The sequence below is a fragment of the Heloderma suspectum genome, chromosome 11, assembly GCF_057233095.1.
Source record: "Heloderma suspectum isolate Gila_16-S chromosome 11, 16-S_ref, whole genome shotgun sequence".
Classification (NCBI taxonomy): domain Eukaryota; kingdom Metazoa; phylum Chordata; class Lepidosauria; order Squamata; family Helodermatidae; genus Heloderma; species Heloderma suspectum.
This window is the reverse complement of record NC_139468.1, coordinates 2356370-2375559: the sequence shown is the minus strand read 5'-3', so window position 1 is coordinate 2375559 and position 19190 is coordinate 2356370. Positions and strand designations below refer to the sequence as shown.

The 19190-nt window shown below is 53.6% G+C and overlaps 1 protein-coding gene across 9 annotated transcripts in view; it reads left to right on the top strand.

Annotated features, from left to right (window-relative positions):
* Nucleotides 1-3556, top strand: part of LOC146336891 (retinal dehydrogenase 2) — a 42369-nt gene extending 38813 nt beyond the window's left edge. For 5 of the 9 annotated variants that reach the window (XM_084816586.1, XM_084816588.1, XM_084816590.1 and 2 more), the window contains 3 exons: nt 432-589; nt 707-781; nt 1673-3556. In XM_084816586.1, the coding sequence (XP_084672712.1) occupies nt 432-589; nt 707-781; nt 1673-1745 (306 nt within the window). In that variant the 3' untranslated portion in view covers nt 1746-3556. The remainder of the gene's footprint in view (nt 1-431; nt 590-706; nt 782-1672) is intronic. The other 4 variants (XR_014785298.1, XR_014785296.1, XR_014785295.1 and 1 more) reach the window with 2 other exon arrangements.
* The last annotated feature ends 15634 nt before the right edge of the window (nt 3557-19190 follow it).

Below are 19190 nucleotides of genomic sequence, written 5' to 3'. Positions count from 1 at the left end.
TACAAAGAAAATAATACTTTTGCACACAAACACACAAAAGAGCCTACTTTGTTTCCAGAGGATACGTTGGTGTGTCACAGCAGGCACCATTTTAGCGCCTTAGCTAATTGGATCTCTCTTTAAATTTTAGCAAATAGCAGATGGGGGGTGATTTGGATCAGGACCATTTCATTGGGGGAGGGTGAGTAACCCTTTCTTGATGAAAATCCCCCCCCCCCCCCCGGTCTTTCTTTGCCCCTCTAGGTAGGGAAAAATAAGGTGCACAGCTTATCTCCCAGAAGAGATTCTGGGGTCCAGCCGCAGAGAGACTTGGTTCTGTGTGAGTGCTGGATGCTACTGAGGCATGGCAAGACCCTTGAAATACCGACAAGACAAAAGCAATGTCTTTGGCAGAACAGCTTTGCCAGATCTCCATTCCGTCTTTGTTGCAGATCTTTGGGCCTGTTCAAGAAATCTTACGATTTAAAACCATGGATGAAGTAATTGAAAGAGCCAACAACTCGGACTTTGGACTGGTGGCTGCTGTCTTCACCAACGACATCAGCAAGGCCTTGACCGTTGCCTCAGCAATGCAAGCAGGGACAGTCTGGTGAGGCCTGCGGGGAGTCCGGGTGCCGCCCCTGTGCCGGATGAGCACCTTTCTGGCGGTGGGGTGGGGCAACAGGGAGGCTCTTCACCTGATCTGTTCTCTTTCGTCCTTGGACAGGATCAATTGTTACAATGCCTTAAATGCCCAGAGCCCTTTTGGAGGATTCAAAATGTCCGGCAACGGGAGAGAAATGTGAGCACCAAGAGAAATGGCAATGCTGCGGGGGGCGCTTCGGTCACACCGTTCTTGGCGTGGTGACTCCTATCCCCAGGGGCTCCGCCACCTCCTGTGCTCTCTGCTCTGGCGCCCAGTGGCCTTGCAGCAGGCAGGGAAGGCGGCACTTGCGGACGTGTCTGCGGCCAGGCCTGACCCACAGCACGGCGAGGCTTGGGATGGCTGTGTGGAAGTGCCCCCGGCCCGCCCCTGTTTTTCCACCAGGCCCTTGGTGGGGCTCCTCCTGCTAGGAGCCCAGCCTTCGGAGAGTCATCTCATTCTCTGAGAATGGGGAAAGACCTGCACAGCAGCCTGGGAAGTCACCAGATGCTCAGTGCTTTGGGCAAAGGGGCGTGGCCCTCTGGGAAATGCTCGGTTCTGCTCCCCTGCCCTGAAATGTCTGTCCCAGATGCTGCAACTCTGGGGAGGAAATCTGGCGGGGGCTGGGAGTGGTCTCCACCGTGGCCACGGTCAGTGCCCCCTTCCTCTGCATTGTCATGGAATGGCCAAAACCCGCCCCCAAACTGTGCACGTGTTTCTCAAGGGTTGAAATGCGTCCCCCAAGTTGGCCAAAATAAGAGTTTTGGCTGAGTTTGGTTCAGCCCTGAGGGGGGAAAACTAAATGCCACTCTCACACGGAACACCATCTAGGGGTAAATTCATTTTGCACGTCTCTCACTCATTTCATGAGGCTTGTGCAAAACTTCCCAGGGCGTAGTTTTCAGTGGGCCCGATCTATCAGTCCTCCACTCTCCCTCCCTTAGCAGCACCCAAAATCTGCTCTGTTCAGCCATGTGCATCTGTGTATGGCAGACGAATACAGAAAGTCATGTCTCACCACAAACCACCCATGCTTGATTTCTTTTCCAGGGGAGAGTGCGGACTGCGAGAATATTCCGAAGTGAAGACAGTGACGATAAAGATTCCCCAGAAGAACTCATAAGGAGATGAGGCCTGCGCTGCCGTTGCAGCGCATCAAGCCACCTCCTACATTCCTTTCTGGGGACTAGCTCTCAGGAATTTTTAAGAAGTGACACCTAGGATGTTTTTAAAAGTAGCATTGCAACCAGGTCCATAATTCAACTGGATGGGTTCCCCCCGCCCCACCCCATGCTCATTGCTGGCTACAAACAACTCCTTTAATGCAGTGCAGTAGAAATCCATTTGAGAAGAAATGTTCCAGCTACACAACTCATAAGTGTGTGTGTGCGCGCGCGCGTGTGTGCGTGCACACACACAAGCACAATGCCTGAAAAGAAAGGCTGTTTTTAAATTACCTTCTCAGTCAAGATGGCTTTAGTTTGCTTTCTTCTTCTATGGGACTCATCTGAGGACCAAACATTTGGTAGGAAATGGTGTACCAGGTGCCACATACCAGCAATATAAGCCAGGGGCTTAGAATAACGACATGAGCAAATTGAGTATTCTAATGGGGGTGGGGTGAGGCGTGTTCTTGAAGGCATAAGGGAATCCTGAAATACTGCTTTCTTCTGAAGTGTCTAGTCCTCCTTATTTCAGGGGGAAACATGGTGTGGTCCAGCTTGGGCTTCTCTCTGTGGCAGCAGGTACTGTGAGGAAACTGTTTCTGTTCCAAACTTTAGATTTGAAATAACTGGCAGCATACATGGGCCCCACCCCACTCCACACACCCCAGAATCAGTGCGTTTACACCTCCCTCCCTAGACAGAAAGGCAGCATCTGTGTTATCCCAAAAGGATCAAACTTGGGCAGCTGGTCCCATGGGGATCATGATGCATTGTGGGAGTTTGGGAGGAAGAGATTCCTGGAGCTTGCTCTCTTCAGCTGCCACTGATCTGCGTGGCAGCTGATGGCGGGGAGCCTGCATGTGAAAGAAGCGCCCCCACTCCCATGGCAGTAACCGCTGAAAGGGAGCTGTAGGCCATGTGGAAATGAACCCACTTCCTATACGATGGATGGCTTCCCTCGGCTGCTTCTGAATCCTGCTCCTGTGCCAACGCTGTTGGGCACTTTGAAATAGTAAAACGGGCAGATGAGCATCAGCCTTGCGGCTTTGGCCAGCACAACCTGGCTTGAAATACGTGGGGCCGCCGCTCCTCCCTCTCTTGACCCGCTTCCCTCTAATACCTTTCTTTACACCTCATGTGACATGATGACATTGCGCTCCGCAGAGCTCCACATGCGTGTGCGCACGCACGTCATGCCAGTGGCCATCGATGGCAGCATCTGGTCTTCCCACAGCATCCTGCTGCCCTTTGGGCCAAAGCAGAAGTCTCGCAACAGAAAGCTCTCGCCAGTCTAATGGCGACAAGAGGCTGTTGCAGTGTTGGCCCCAGAGCCTCCGTCCGTTTGTGGCTTTTTCTGCCAGGCTGCCTTTTTTACAGACCCATTCTGAGTTCAGTTAGAAACAGGCCAGGGTGGGAAATGACCCATAAGCTTCAGCAGAATCCGTGGCTTTCATTCTCGACTTGGGCTTTACAGAAATGATCTCCAGATGTCTCTGCAGAGGGATTGTCCAATTTGAGAAATCGTGGGGTGTGTCTTTTGTTAGAGTCAGCAGGGCCAACTTGGCAAAAGACCTGAGCAAAGAGACAATACCTGGCTGTTGCTGCTTGCGACTCTTAGGGCTCCTTCACACCGGCCTTTTATCCCACGATTGAGGTGGCTCCTCCATGGAAGTTTGCAGGCTCTTTACATGATGCTGCCGTGACCCTCCTGCACTAAATGCCCTTTGTTCTGTTTCTAAATATATCACAGATCATGAGCTACCAAATTACCCCGCTGTGTTCCGCTTCAGTTTCCTCTGTGAAGAGTAAAAGCGGCAAGAAGAGGGGCGAGATCATGGAAAGGTCACAGACGGCTCCGATACGGGAGAAGGAGGGGGAAGGAAGCGTGTGGAAAAGGGAGTCATGATCCTGCATTTGAAGCGGAAGCTGAAAGCCCCGTTTCAAAGGCAGGATTTTAGGCTGGTGTGGAGATGCCCTTAGCCTGGGGACTTCTCGAGTACACCTTGTGCTCCTGTTTCGGCACAGCTGTGAATCAAGGTGGCAACTCCTTAAAAAGAGGCACGGTGGCGGCTCCGCTACCCTTCCTTTCGCCGTGGTTCCGGCGAAGTCCTTCAGCTGGCCAAGTGTCAGTTCAGCCATGGCTTCTGTGCAGTTGCAGCCCCATGGTCAGTACAATTGTTGCTGTTTAAATGAAAAGGAGTTTGGTTTACAACCCAAACGCAACTTGCTCCTCCTATTGCATGCATCTTTGGGGATTTCAGCGTAGGCAGAAGGGGACCGTACTTGGAGGGTGCTTCCGGATGTGCAATGGCGTGGCGCAATGTCGCCACGAGGCACGGCCCTGGCTTCTGCTTTGGCTGCTCTGTGACCAAGAGTTGGGGCAGTAATAGGGTTCCTCCCTGCCCAAATGGCACCTCATCTTTCCAGATAGTGGCTCTCGGTTCCTCTGGCTCTGGCCACGGTCACCAGCTAGATGCCAACAGGCCCGCACTCTGAATGGGGTGAGGGCTTAACCAATCCACGGCCAGTAGCGATGGGTCCGCCCACTGATGGCTTTTAAACCCCTCCCCTCCGAGAGCAGCAGCAGCAGCAGCGCCTGGGGGGCCTCGCCTCCAGGCCCCCTCCAGATGCCTGGTCTAGGTGTGAGCGGCAGCCCCTCTCCCGGATGCGCCATTTGTGCTTGCAGGGTGCTGCCTTTCTATGGGGAGCCTCCTAAGCTGGGGCCCCACTGCAGCCTCGCCTGGCTCAGCCCGCTCTTCCAGCTTGGCTCCGGCCAAGGGCTCCCCGCTCCCCTCCGGCGTGCAGAGCTTCCTCCAGGTGCACCTCCTATGTCCCTGGCGGCCTCTGCACAAGGGGGTGAGGGAAACCCCTGGCCCTGTCTGTGGGGGTTCACGCTGGCTGAGGGAGCGGGCTCAGCCGCCTGCTGCCCACAACTTGGCCCAGGTTAGAGACGGCACCCCAGGCTGGGAGGAGAGGGAGCAGCTGCCAGGATCGAGGGAGCCAGGCGCAAGTCCCATGGCTGCCGGGTTTGGCGCCCAGGCAGCCAGTTGCCCACCCCCCTGCCCCAGACGTGGTGCTTTCTGAGGACTGCTGCACAGAATTTCTGACCCAGAAGTCACTTCTGTATAGAAAATGTTGTGAGCCCACAGGTGGTTTGCCCCCCGGATAGGCGGGAAGCTGCCTCGCCGCACTGGCCCAGACTCCTTGTTCGCCTAATAAGGCCCAGGACAGGTCTGGCCGGCAGCTGCTCTCCAGGGGCGCAGGCGGGGGGCCTTTCCCGTGACCAGCCACCTGGTCCCTTTTGATGGGGTGCTGCAGGGGCTGAACTGGAGCCCTCCGGGCGTTCTGGCACTGAGCGCTGACCGGGCCCCCGGAGCAGGCGGGGCGCAGCCCTCGTGCCTGGGCCACGCAAACCGTAGGTGCATGGCTGAGTTCTTGCCCAGAGCTGTTTGTCACGGTTGTGGCGACCACGTCTTGCATCCCTCCTTTGCCCCCTGCGCCGTGTTACCCTCAACGACAGGCCTGTGCGGTGGGGGGGGCGAGTCCAAGCGGCCACCCGGGAAGGGCTTCATGGCTGAGCGAGGCTGCGGGCCCGGCTCTCCCCAGCCCACGCCCTGAAGCGGCCGCGGGCTGCCTTGAGGTGCGGCGCGCGTGAAAGCCCCTTTCCGTTCCCGGGCGGCCAGCGCCGATCCCCACGCAGGACCCCCTGCCCCTGGCTGAGCGGCGGAGGCCTCGCGCTCGTAACGAAGCGCCGAGTCAGATCACAGCTGCTTTGCTTCTCAGTCCAATGCCCCGCCGGAACATCCCACCTTGGGCGAAATCCTGCCCGGGTCAGGCAGGGAGCAAACGCGAAACGGAATGGCCAGCGGTGACGCAGACATGTCCGCGGCTCTTGGACCCGATTCACCAGGAGGTGCGCCAAAGCACAGATCGTCCCCGAGGACTGTGTCCAGAGGCGCTTGACACCCGAATGCAAAAGTCGCATTTTTGAGCAGTTGGTCGGACGAGTTGTTTGGATTTTTGAGGGACAGCTGTGTGTACTCAGCTGTGTGTGCTTGTCACATTTTTTGAATGGATCTCCCAAAATGACTCTCTGTGTCGAAAATGCTGAACTCTGACGTCAGGATATGTCATTCCGCCTCTAGGCTGAAGGGCTGAGAGTTGGGATGAATCTGCTCAGTTCATTAACATCGTAACCCTATACATCTCTACTCAGAAGTAAGTCCCATTGAGTTCAATGGGGCATACTCTCAGGTAAGCAGGGAAAGGATTGCAGCCTTAGAGAAGGTGTGAGAGTTTGTGGGAAAGTGAGATAGGTGTAACATCGACTTCCCTCTCAGCTGTGCTCAGCAATGCGCATTATGGGCTTCCCACCGTGTGACCCAAGGCAGTTTGGTGGTGGTTGTTCAGTCGTTCAGTCGTGTCCGACTCTTCGTGACCCCATGGACCATAGCACGCCAGGCCTTCCTGTCCTGCGCTCTCTCCCGGAGCGTGCTCAAGTCCATATTCATTGCATCAGTGATGCTATCTAGCCATCTCATCCTCTGCCGTCCCCTTCTCCTTTTGCCTTCAGTCTTTCCCAGCATCAGGGTCTTTTCCAGGGAGTTTTCTCTCCGCATTAGATGGCCAAAATATTTGAGCTCCAGCTTCAGCATCTGTCCTTCCAATGAGCACTCAGGGTTGATTTCCTTTAGGATGGACTGATTTGACCTCCTTGCAGTCCAGGGGACTCGTAAGAGTCTTCTCCAGCACCACAGTTCGAAAGCATCGATTCTTCGGCGCTCAGCCTTCCGTATAGTCCAGCTCTCACTACTTGAGGCATATAATCACGATGGCTCTTATTCCTGCTAAGGAACGCTGGCCACAATCCATTGGGAAGTTCTCCTGCATGCACTCCACTGAAATGAATGGGAGATGTGCAAGAGCACTACTATGTTCTTGAACATCTCCAGTTCACTTCAATGGACCTTGCACAGGAAAATATCCCATTGGATTGTTCTGCTTGGGCCAGAACTCCCTCGCCTCCATTGTAGGCGCACTTAGGTGATTTCAGTGGCTCACTCTTTCTGTTGTCCTGCCTCCCCTCATGGTACAACCCCTCTGCTTCCCACCCCCAAGTTTTATATTTATGTCATCCCGATTTGTCTACAGTATTTTTCTGCTTGAAGCATAGTCCAAGCTGTTATTTTCTGCAAGCAGTAACACACTTGCAAACAACCAACAGAATGAATTCCTGAGCTCTGCAACGTGAATGTCATGTACTCCTACTGTAGTGTTATGTCAGAGTTGTGTGTGTGTGTTTTTAAAAATGCTTTAAGAAATTAGGGTTTTTTTTTAATTATCTCCAATATTCATTGTGAAAAGAGAATTTTATGTCTTTTTCTGTGACATACCTTTTAAAGAAACCTGTGCTAGCAATAAGCATTTATACTGTGTACTCCTCTGTATTATATGTCTGTGGTGTCTACATTTGTGTGTTATTCCAAATAAATCAGGTAATGATTAAAGTTGCCATTTCCCCCAGCACCCTCGACATGCATGACTTGGTGAAATTCATCTTTTAGGTTGCCAAATGCATCATGCTACAAACCATCTCTTGTCAGTCCTGGAAGTTCCTTGTTACCATTTAAAATCCTGTATATAGTTATAAAAATAAAAGGGTTGTGTGTGTGTGTGTGGAAGGATATTAAAGTGTTTTCTATAAAGTTTTCCATTAAAAGACTTCCAAGACAAAACTTGGCCAATCTTTCTTATTGGTGGGACCCCAAGAGCGCATGTCTGAACAGAGGCAAGGCCTTCCCAGTAGCTATATTTTCCTTTGCAAAATGAACAGAGAAAAAAAGGACGGATTGGGGGGCGATATTATTGCAGCTGCATTTCTTTTTTAAAAAAGAAAACTCTGCATTGTGGATCCAGGTCAGAGGCAAAGTTCATCCTCACCCACTGTGGCCATAAAATTTAGCTATCAGCGAAAGTCTGAAATCATCTGCCTCTGTGGGGTGCCCAGGCAAACTCTTGCTTCTCTGCAGGAGTCTTGGATAAAGTTTTAAGAAGTGATGATTTTATTTCCTCTCCAGATGAGTCACAGATATGATGAAGTTAACACCCAGATCACTTGCAGAAGATATGCCATCGGCTCTTTTTTCAGCTGTAGATCCTAAGCATGCACGCTTGGGTCATTAAAATCAATTGGCAGTTACTTCTTTGTAAACGATGATAGCGTTAGAGTGCCGTCTGGACTTCTGGTATGTCCTTTCTAGCAGAAAGACCTTGCCTTTTTGGTGCAGGCCACCAGCATGTCCTCACTTGAGGGTGCACTTCTGTTGTATCGATATCGCATATTCCCAGCGTTCGTGGGAACCTGGGAAAATGTGATTCTCCGATTGCCGCTGTGGCGGGCTTTTTGTTAAGTCAGTGTCTCAAGCTGCAGCTATTGAATATGGCTTGTTCTGCCCTGCACCTCACCTCTGTGCTCACCCCACCATGTCAGTGTGTTTATTTAAACACACTAGAGACTCGGTGTTCTCCTCCCATTATCCCAGTCTACCACAAAAGCAGCCTACATTCATAAGAACATCAGAGGAGCCCTGATACTGGATGAGGCCAAGGGTCCCTCTAGTCCTCAGTGGCCAACCAGCTGCCCCAGGGAAGCCCATGAGTGCAACAGCACCCTCCCGCCTGTGTTCCCTAGCAGTAGCTGTATATAGGCTCACTGCCTCTGGTACTGGAGGCAGCACATAGCCATCAGGACTAGTAGCTGTCAATAGCCTTCTCCATGAATTTGTCTAACTCCCTTTTAAAGCCATCCAACTTGGTGGTCATCACTACATCTTGTGCAAGTGAATTCCACAGTCCAACTAATCACGGTTTGAAATACTTCCTTTTGTCTATCCAGAAACTCATTATTCAGCTTCATTGGATGACTCCAGGTTCTAGTATTATGAGAGGGCACAAAACGTCTCCCTATCCACTTCTCCACACCAGGCATCCTTTTGTACACCTCTACCATGTCTCCTCTCACTTGCCTTCTTTCTATGCTAAAAAAAAGTTGTGGCCTTTCAGGGATGCTGCTCCAGCCCCCTGATCAGTTGGGCTGCCTGTTTCTGCACCTTCTACAGCTCTACAATGTCCTTTTTGAGGTGCAGTAACCAGAACTGTACACAGTACTCCCAAGGTTCACCACAGATTTGTAAGAGGGTATGATTATTTGGGCAGTTTTATTCTCAGGCAATGATCCCCATCATGAAAGTTGACTTCTTCACAGCAGCTGCTCACTATCCAGCTACCAAGCTGAGACCCCATTGGAGTATATGGGCTTTTCTACATGAGCCATTTATCATGCACTTGTCATTGCCTACTTCAGGTTATTTATGGATTCTTTAGACAATGTTGTGACCCTCCAGTTTCTCTTCTTTGTCTAACTAGCACTTTCAGCAAGCTTTTTTTAGAGCAGGGGGAAATGCAGCATTTAATTATGAAAGTGAAAGCAAGTGCAATTGCCTCTTGTGTATTTGTGCTATTCTGCTGCCACCTAGAGGTCATGTAGTGGAAAAGCAGGAAAGGATATGCTCCTTGTGTAGTGCTTGGAACTCAATTCTGCAACAAAGCCATAAGGAGATTAACAGCCAATTAACAGCCTCGTGTAGAAAAGCTCTACATGAAGTTGGGATTCTTTTTGTCCCACTGCGCATCACTTTTCACTTGTTACTTGCAGTGAATTGCATTTGCCATTTTAATGCTCGTTCCCCCAGATGGGAGAGATCCTTTTGGAACTCTTTTCTGACCCTTTCTAACCCAGAGTGCTTCCAGACAAGGCTTTTATTGTGCAATCACTATGCCTCATTCACAGAATGCCACAGGTACTATTACCTTCTGCTTGCAACCTGCCCGGGTTTTCCAAACGTTTCTTCTGTCTTTTCTCTCTTACCAGCAAAAATATGTTAAGGAAGAAAGGACAGAAGAGCTGCAGAAAGCTCCATCTGGAAGCACCATTAACCACCTGGATTAATTTGGTAGCAGCAGCAACCTTGGACACTTCATTGTCCCCAGAGCTGCCTCGCTCTAGTTAATTTATGAACAAGTCCTGACGTCCCAAACACTCTCAGTCCCCCCCTCCTCCAGAATAGAATAAGGAGCTTCTGGACAGAAGGCTCCTAGGGCTCACAGTTGGAAAGGCCTTGTCCAGCGATTCGATCTTTCTTTTCCTTAAGAAATTTTCCAGAATAAAGAAAGAGACAGAAGTAGTGTTGGGGACAGGGGGAGGGGGGGGCTATGAATGGAAGATGGTGTCATCTGGGCTCCCCATAAAACTCCATGAATGAAGCACAGCAATTGCCCCATAAAAGCCTCATCCAGAAGCAGCCTGCTAAGCGAGGTTAGAAGAAGTGATGGAAACGGTGAGTTTACAATCTCAGTTCAGACCCGCAAGCGGAGGGGGCACAGAGGTAGCAGACGGGGAGCCTGGCTGACAGGTTCAGCATCTCACATACACTGGCAGCCCCACCCTATGGACATGTCCTTGGAAGTAGCGAACCCCAGGAAAATGGGCACGACAGGTTTGCAGCCTGAGGTGCTCTCCCCCTGAGGAGGCTGACCAGGGAATTCACTTGCCTCTGGCTGCAACACTGTGGTGCATCCTAAGCCCCCGTGGGCCTGATGGGCCGTCACGCCCGCACTGCCTCTCTTGCCGGGAAAACCTCCAGCGGGTCTCGCCCGACCCTTCCCTGCCGCAGCGCCGGGGGCTGCCTGCTTGCTTGCCGCCCTGGCAGGCTGAGAGGCCGGGGGTGGGCTGGCGGCATGACTTCACTTCTTTTGGAAGAACAATGACAGGTTTGGGGGAGCTGCGGGAGTCCAGCAGCCCACCTGGGCTGCTGCTCCTGAGGCCCAGAGGCCCTGGGGAGGGCTGGGGCCTCAGGCACTTGACAGAGCCTGCCGAAAGGCCTGGGGGGTGAGTGCTCTTCCCAAAGCGGGCAGCGGGCCTCGGAAAACACAGGTTCAGGCCATTGGTTGCTGTCCCACCTAGGGGCGCAGCTGAAAGAGCCAAAAGCCCAGGAGGACACGGTCGAGGTGTGCGATGTGCTCCTAACCCTGAACCCACCTGCATTTTGTCATGGCTGGCTGCCGCCGGCCGCCCCCAGACCTCAGCAGCAGGGTGGTCGGCAGGCCAGGAACAGCCAGGGTGCCTCTGAGTGAGAGGCAGCAGGGGGCCCAAGCGGGTGCAGGATGGCGAGGGGGCTCCCCGGCACGCAGGGCAGAGGTCAGGCGGGGGGCAGCAGTCCCCTGCCTTGGGCCATCTAGTAGGATCAGGAGGGACGGCGCGCCTGGCCGCCTTCCATGGGCTCAGCACCAGCGCCAGCCGGCGGAGGGAGAAACACTCGCCTGGGGCAGCGTGCTCCTGGCACGGCCTTGCTGCACTGCTGCGCGGGGGGGGGGAGCGCTGCTCGGCAGCAGAGCACCCGCTCTGCGAGGGGGCAGTCCCAGGTCCGCTCCCCAGCGGCTCGGGACAGAGGCGGGGGGGAGGAGCTTCCCTGCCCGAGACCCTGCAGAGGAACCACCACTGGTCGAGGCAAACACTGCGGGCCCTGCGGGCCACGGGTCCGACTCAGGCAACGGAAGTGGGCCTGGGATGATTCTGCAGTGGCGAGGGGTCTTGAGCAGGGCACAGAATGCATGTGGGGGCTGAATTGCCCCCACCAAGCCCTCTGCGGTCCAGATGATGCCAGGGGGGCTGGCCACACCCAGGGATGAGCACCCGCCAAGTTGCAGAGAACAGGGGGGATCCCAATGGGGGGATTCTGGGTGGGGCTTTGCAGTCAAGCCCCGCCCACTGGAGGAATCCAAGGGGGCTTTGCAGGGTGCAGGGACTCTGCAGGCCGGCAGGGCAGATGATGCCCTTGGTTCCATGCGCCTGGTCCAGAGCTCAGCTCAGGCATTTCCCGAGGAAGGGCCTCGCACTAACTGGGGGGGTCTTGCACCTTGTGCTGTACTTCTGTGCCCCCCCAAGGAGGACGTGTATTCATCAGGCTGAAGGGCAGGTGGGTGACTGAGCACACCCCAGGTCACCCTGGCCCACGGAAGGGAGCACAGCACAGGGGTGGGGCCAGGCCAAGGCCTCTGTTGCGATTCCTGCAAATTGCCTGCCAGCAGCCGGGTTCACAGGACAGAGGGGCCACACTGGTCCCCACCACAAGGGGCGCCATCCTCACCAGGTGCAGCGGCTGCCCACCCTCTGCTCGTTACAGCCCAATGCGCGCAGGGCTGGACCTCATGGCGGCCCGTGCTTGGACACATTTTCCCGGAGCACCTGGGTGCCGCCTCACACCCTCTCCCGCTTCAACAGGGACAGCAGGTCCAGCTCCACAACATAGATAAATGGCCAAAGGAAACATTATCCAAACATTATCCACTTCAAAGGCACAATTGCAAACTGACGGGGCTTTAGGCCCGGCCAGCCACCAAGTGAAAACTGTAAAAAGATCCTGGCTCAGGAAGGGGGACCCATGCCGTTCGAGGGCGGCCTTTCCCAGGCTCGCATACCAGCCCCGCTGCATTTGATGTGCTAATGGCTTGTGCGTGATCTGACTTGGCAGCAGCACATGGGCCAGCCGGCGGCACAAACACTCCGCAAGGCCGGGCCCCTGCGGACTCTCCCACCAGACTGCGGCCCCGCCCTGGCAGCCGCCTTGGGCAGGGGGGCTCTCCCCCAGGGTGCCACCCCCCATGGCCCTTGCAGCGCCCCCAGCTTTCCCTATGCAGCTCCCAGCTAGAAGGGGTGTGCGCTGCGCACATGACAACGCATCCTGATGCCGGGGGGGGGGGGGTCATTGCTGCTTGGTGGAGAAGCAGGGCTCTCCGGGCCTCCACAGTCTGCTGAACTCTTGTTTGCGTGTTTGCTTTCCGAGCTTGTGAACAGCAGCATGTGACATCGGAGTCTCCACCCTCCTGTGCCCAATTTTTTAATAAGGCCGATTAAAGCATCTTAGCAGATTAATCATTTGCCTCTTAATCAATCAGTTAATGAATCAGTTCCACACACATTTCAGAAGCTTCTACATAGGTAACTTTTCAGGATGTTGGAAGTCTAAGATGACTTTCCAGTTAATGAACGTGGATGGAAGGAGCAGCCACCATGGCTACAGGGAGACTCGGTGGCCAGGGGCAGTCCAGTGGCTATGGAGCAAGGGGCATTCCGAGAGCCTGGCTGGCTGGCTTGCACACCTTGCTCGGGAGGCAGCTGGATGTCCACTGTCGGAAACAGGATGCTGGGCCATGGTATAGTTAGGTAATTTTGGACGCTGGACTTAAAATGGTCTCATGGGGGGCCCGGGGCATGTGTGTTAGACAGCTGTGCCCGTTACTTCAGCTGTGAAGCATACAGTGAACATCCCTCTTTCTCCTCCCATGCTTTACAACTGCTTCTATATTCCAGATATGTTAGAACAACAACAAAACTGTTTGCCAACCCTGCTTTTAAAAAAATTGTCTGGGCATGTGAAGTTTTGCATTTTAAACTCACTGAAGCCCCAGCGCCATCACGACTACAGGAGTTTGATTCTGGTGCCTTCCTCACCTGCCACTCTCCAGGTGATTCTTGGAGCCCCGTCTCCCCCCGGGCTATGGCTGTACCACTCACGCAGGGCTACATGGACCTTGGATCTGGCCTGGTCGGGCTCCTCTGAAGCTGTAAGCTGCCTGCCTCAGCCGTCGAATGATGGAAAGGCCCCAGCGCCGTGCGCCAAGAAATGCACGCTGCGGCAAATGCCAGAACAAAGTGCCTCTCCACCCCAAAGGGCCCTGCCCTCAGAATTGAACCATGGGCTGCTTGCCGAGCAAGTGAGGGAGGCTGGCCAGGGAAGACAACGGGCGGAAAAGAGCCTCTCTGGGCAGATCAGCGTGGAACGAGAACAGGAAGGGTGCCACGGGGGCATGGATCAAAGCACCAGTGGCCTTCACGTGCACCCCCCCGCCCCATTAAGCTTTCGGAGGTGATTAACCCTCCAATTAAACCAACTAAAGCGTACCGCCTTCATTTTGAGTACTTCCTTAGCTTGACATGCAGGCCAAACGAACTGTGGCTCGTGGAGTACTGGCTGTGGGCTGCCAGATCAGTGGGCGAGGCTTGCTCCGACCCAGTTGCTCCCTGGTGGCCTCTCCCCCATCACGCCACACCCACTGGCTTCATGCCACGGAGGAGCGTTGAGGCTAAGCAGTGTTTTTAAAGGCGATGAGACAAATTTGGGGGGGGGGGCTGTCAGTGGCTGCTGCTCCCAGGGGCTGCACATTGCCGCCAGTGCTGGAGGCAGCATGTCCCTGTGTGCCAGTTGCTGGGGAGCATGCGTGGGAGGGGCTGTTGTTGCGGGCCTCCCACAGCGCACAAGGCGCTGGACTCGAGGGGCCTCTGGCCTGGCCAAGCAGGGCTCTTCTTCGGTCCTTCAGCCTGGGGCTGACCAATCTGTACAAGCGGCTAGCTGGAAGTCATGGCATTCTGCATGCATGAAGCCCACGCCTTGTGATTTTTGGCAGCCGCGTCTTTCTCCCGGTGGGTTTTCTTCGTGGATTAAGCGTCAGCCCCAAAGACGACTGCTTATGGCAAGAAGATGAATATGCTCGTTGCAGGGAAATGCCTGCTCCAGCATAAGGTGTTCCTCAAGGAAGGGAGGCTCATAAATCTTCTTGATGAGCTTGGCATGGGAGAGGAAGAAGTTAAAAGCATGTCGTGGGGACTCAAGCTGAGTCCGGCAGGAATAACATTCACACGGTATGCAAGCAGGGCCTCGCTGAAGAGCGACCAGCAGCTCAGGTGGGCAGCGCGGGCCCTGCGGGGGCAGAAAGCATCAATGTGCCCAGCCACCCCTCGAACTAGTATGGGGCGCAACCAGTGAGGAAAAGGCCCAGGGGCTCATTCTCGGGAGGCGCATGCGGAGACGCCCCACAAGGCTGAGCTCAGGCTACTCTGCTTCTCCCGCCACAGCCCCAAGTCCAGCCCTTCAGGAGGCCACATCCGCTGACCCTACGAGGCAAGAGCTGCATTCCAGCCTGTCTGGCCACTCGCGGTCTTGGTCGTCTTCTGCAAGATGGGACAATAACACAGAGCCTCCTTACCGGGCCGCTGAGGGGTTCATCGAAAGAATGTTCTGAAGAGTTGAAAGAATGTTTCGAAAGCACCTAAGAACAACAACAACGTGTTGATTGTGGTTACATATAAACGCTTGAGCTTGAATCTTCTTTGGATCCTTAGCGTTTGAGTACAAGAGCTGAGGAGCCTGGATTTTGAGCTGTCGACTAATTAAGACTAGTGTTCATAGACAACTAATTAAGCACTCCACCGGTGGTGCCAATCCCAACCCCGGGGCTTCGTGTCAGTGATAAATGCTGGATAAATGCTGAGGATCAGGTGGGGAAGCGTGGTAGAATTCCCCACACCCCTTGGCAGGATGTGGAGTTTCTAAAGGAAATTAAATTGCGCAATAGAAGGAAGAATCATATCACTGCCTGACATGTTCCTCCCCAAAAGGAAGAGCAATTAGAAAGCACCTCTAGGAAATAACTGTCCTTTTTCCAGTCGTGTATTCAGCATTCTAGATTAAATATTGCCATTTAATTTCTATCAGTGAACCAGCTTTCAACAGCATAAGACTTAAGGGGGATGTAACGAAGCAAGAGAGCATCCGTGGGGCGGGGGAGCCTTAAGTTCAGCTGGGAGAAGGCCAAGATTAATTTAACCTTTGGTCAAATAGTTGGGAGAGCACCGGTTTCCTTTCTCCTTTTGTATCACTGCCAGAGATGGAGAGAGAAATACCATGGCTGCCGTTCCCTGACACTGCAGCCCCCCCAGCCCACAGGAGGACCCTGTTGAGGCCCCCTGGAGGCAGATTAATCCGAACAAAGCCACAGCTGGACGCTTCCTCGGATGGAGGGGGAAGGAACAGCGAGGCCTGGTTCTTCATTGCACATGAATGCCGTGTAAGAACGCAGCGACAAAGACGCAGACAAAACACTTAAACAGGCATCGAACCCTAGCAGCACAATCCTATGCATGCTTACTCACACCTAAGTCCCATGGCACGCCATCGGACCTGCTCCGAAGTAAGGGTGCCTCCATGTGAGGCTTTCCTCACGCCATTGCTATGCCTCATTTGCAGAATTTTGCAGAGGGTCCAGACGACGTCTTCCACCCATCCTCCTCCTGCGTTTTCCCATCTTTTCTCTTACGCAGTTGGCAGCGCCAGCCGCCGTCCATCGGGGCGCAGCCTGAGCGGGCCCTGTGTGCCTCTCTTCCCACATGGAGCTGCCATTATCCATGATCACCAAGCAGGGCTACCATCATCATCATCAATAATAATAAATAATAATTTTCCATTATTCCTCTCCCCATTTTAGTCTCACAGTTAATCTGTGAAATAGGCTAGGCTGAGAGATGACCAGGGCCCAGGGTCACCCCATCAGCTTTGTGGCTTGAACCTGGATCTTCCAACACTCTACCTAACCGCTGCACCAGCATACATATGTTTAACAATTTAACACAAAAAGAACATTTTAAAAAAATACCTTAAAGATTTTGATGTTAGAACAATATACTGAAGTTTATTTCAATGACAGAGAATTTCAAAAAATATTTTTTTAAAAATTAAGTAAATTTTAAAAAAGAGCCAGTGTGGTGTAATGGCGAGAGTGTTGGACTAAGAGCTGGGAGATCCGGGTTCTAGACCCCACTCGGCCATGGAAGCTCACTGGGTGACTTTGGGCCAGTCACAGACTCTCAGCCCAACCCACCTCACAGGGTTGTTGTTGTGAGGATAAAATGGAGAGGAGGAGGAGAATGTAAGCCACCTTGGGTTCCTTGCAAGAGGAAAAAAGGCGGGGTATAAATGCAATAAATAAATATAAATAAATAAAAACTTTTTATTTGTGAAGTTTTATTCACATAATTAAAAAAATGTGGGCAGTAACTAATACAGAAGGTTTTATGATTCAGTGTGTTACGTCAAGGAATGTGGTAGCTTCCACATTTGGAAAGGCGTGGGTGGGGCCGGCTCCTGGCCTCCGCCACGAGCCCGGAAGCCCTGCCCACCCACAGCCTCCGACGACTCTGAGCTGAGCCGCCTCAACCGCATCCCAGAGCCCTCTCGGGTCCAAAGGGGAAGCGTCTTCTGCCTCCGGGAAAAAGAAATCCAGCTCCCTGCCTGTGCAGGAAGCTGAGGCCTGCCATCCTAAGCACACTTTCTCAGGAGGGGCTCCCATTTAAATCAGCGTGATTTACTTCTGGGTAAACAGGGCTATGACTGGGCTAAAAGGCAGCCTCGCTTGGGCTTCCAGTTATTCAGACAGAGTTGCCAACCCGCCGTTTCAGTCTGAGGTCCTCTGTTTTGCCATTAAGGGATTGCCGTTAATTCAGTGCTGCCGCTGACAGAACTGGGGAGTGCGTGGGAAGCACAGGGCCCTTTCCACGACTGCTACTCCAAGCAAGGGAACCTCGCTTTGTTGTTGTTGTTCAGTCGTGTCCGACTCTTCGTGACCCCACGGACCATAGCACGCCAGGCCTTCCTGTCCTGCGCTCTCTCCCGGAGCGTGCTCAAGTTCATATTCATTGCATCGGTGATGCTATCTAGCCATCTCATCCTCTGCTGTCCCCTTCTCCTTTTGCCTTCGGTCTTTCCCAGCATCAGGGTCTTTTCCAGAGAGTTTTCTCTTTGCATTAGGTGGCCAAAATATTTGAGCTTCAGCTTCAGTCTCTGTCCTTCCAATGAGCACTCAGGGTTGATTTCCTTTAGGATGGACTGATTGGACCTCCTTGCAGTCCAGGGGACTCGTAAGAGTCTTCTCCAGCACCACAGTTCAAAAGCATCCATTCTTTGGCGCTCAGCCTTCCTTATAGTCCAGCTCTCACAGCCATACATTACTACTGGGAAAACCATCGCTTTGATTAGACGGACCTTTGTCAGCAAGGTGATGTCTCTGCTTCACCTTGCTAGCTTGAGCCTCGCTAGCTACGGCAATTTGGCTTTTTCGTACATCTGTCTGACCATCCAGACAGATCGAAAGGCATGTCAAGCACAGATCTGCACTGGCATGAGCGCCTAGAGTTGTGAGGGACGTTGTCCTGCAAAGCAGTCGTGTGGCTTGTTTTCTTGCGGTTCTCACGCTGGTTTTCTTGGAATGTTGAATAAATATTAGCACTTGATAGCCTACACCTCCACACATCTACTTGGGAGTAAGACCCATTCATTTCTCAAAATGAAACTTACACACAAACCAGTCTGCCTGGGACTCCGACCCTTGCACAGGTGCACACTTGCATGAAGCGGAGCCTTTTTGGAGGCAGCACCCGGATTGCGGGTCATTCTCCTCGAAGAGGCTTTCTTGGCAATATCTATTTTACGTTTGTGACCCCTAATAAACTGCAGCTGTTTATGATGATGGACTAGTGAAAGGCAGCCAGATTTCACAGCTGCCGGGGGCCCTCCAGGCCATGGTGTTGGCCCTGTTTCCCACAGTGCCTCACTCCCTCCGCCCCTGCCCCCACTGAGCTTCTGCGGCTGGCTTTGCCAGCGCTGTCCTGGCTCGCCGCCTCACCTTCTCTCCACGTGCTGAAAGGAGCCAGGCGGGCCGGGGCCTTGTGGCCAAAGCCGCAGCTCTGTTTGCCCTTTCTTGGGGTGGAGAAAGGGCGCTGAAGTGGATGTCCCCGCGATGACATGCCTGACATCTGCAACAAAAACAGAGTCAGCGCTCTCCCTTATCACTTGAGGGTCACCCGTAAACAACCGTGAGCAGGGAATGACGCGCGCTCGATAAATGCCTGGTGTAGAAAAGCCCATTGTGACCTGGCCCCTGCCAAGTCTGCGGGCCAAGGCGCAAGCACTGCCGAGGCAGAGGGAGGCGGGCCGTAGGTGTGGCAGGGGCAGCAGCCAGCTGAGCTCCTTTGGGGGGCTAAACCGAGACCCCAGCCCAGTCCAGTGAGTCGTCCCTGGGCAGGGCCTTGTCACGTGACCTGCTCTCACCTATCATGTGCAAGATCGTCTTGCAGATTTGCTTGGTTGGCCATTCCGGCACTCCCGCCTGTGGCAGAGCTCGAGGAGGATGCCCGGGCTGGCGGGCCCCTCCTTTGGGGAGGAGCAGGGCCCCTGCTTGGCACACAGACGGCCCCAGCTAAAAATCCCAGCTTCCCCAGTTCCAAACAAAAGTCAGGAGGCGGGTGACAGGCAGCTCCTTCTCCGCCAGAGACCCTGGCAGGCCACTGCCAGGCGGCACAAATGGTGCGGGGCAGGGCGGGCCAAGGACCCCATTTGTGGGGTCGGCGTGGGGTCTGTTTGGGGCTGTTCAGTGGTCAAGGGAGGGAGGGAAAGGCACTCTGCCTATGCTCAGAAATACCCCCATCTAGAATAGCTTCCTACCAACAAGGGCAC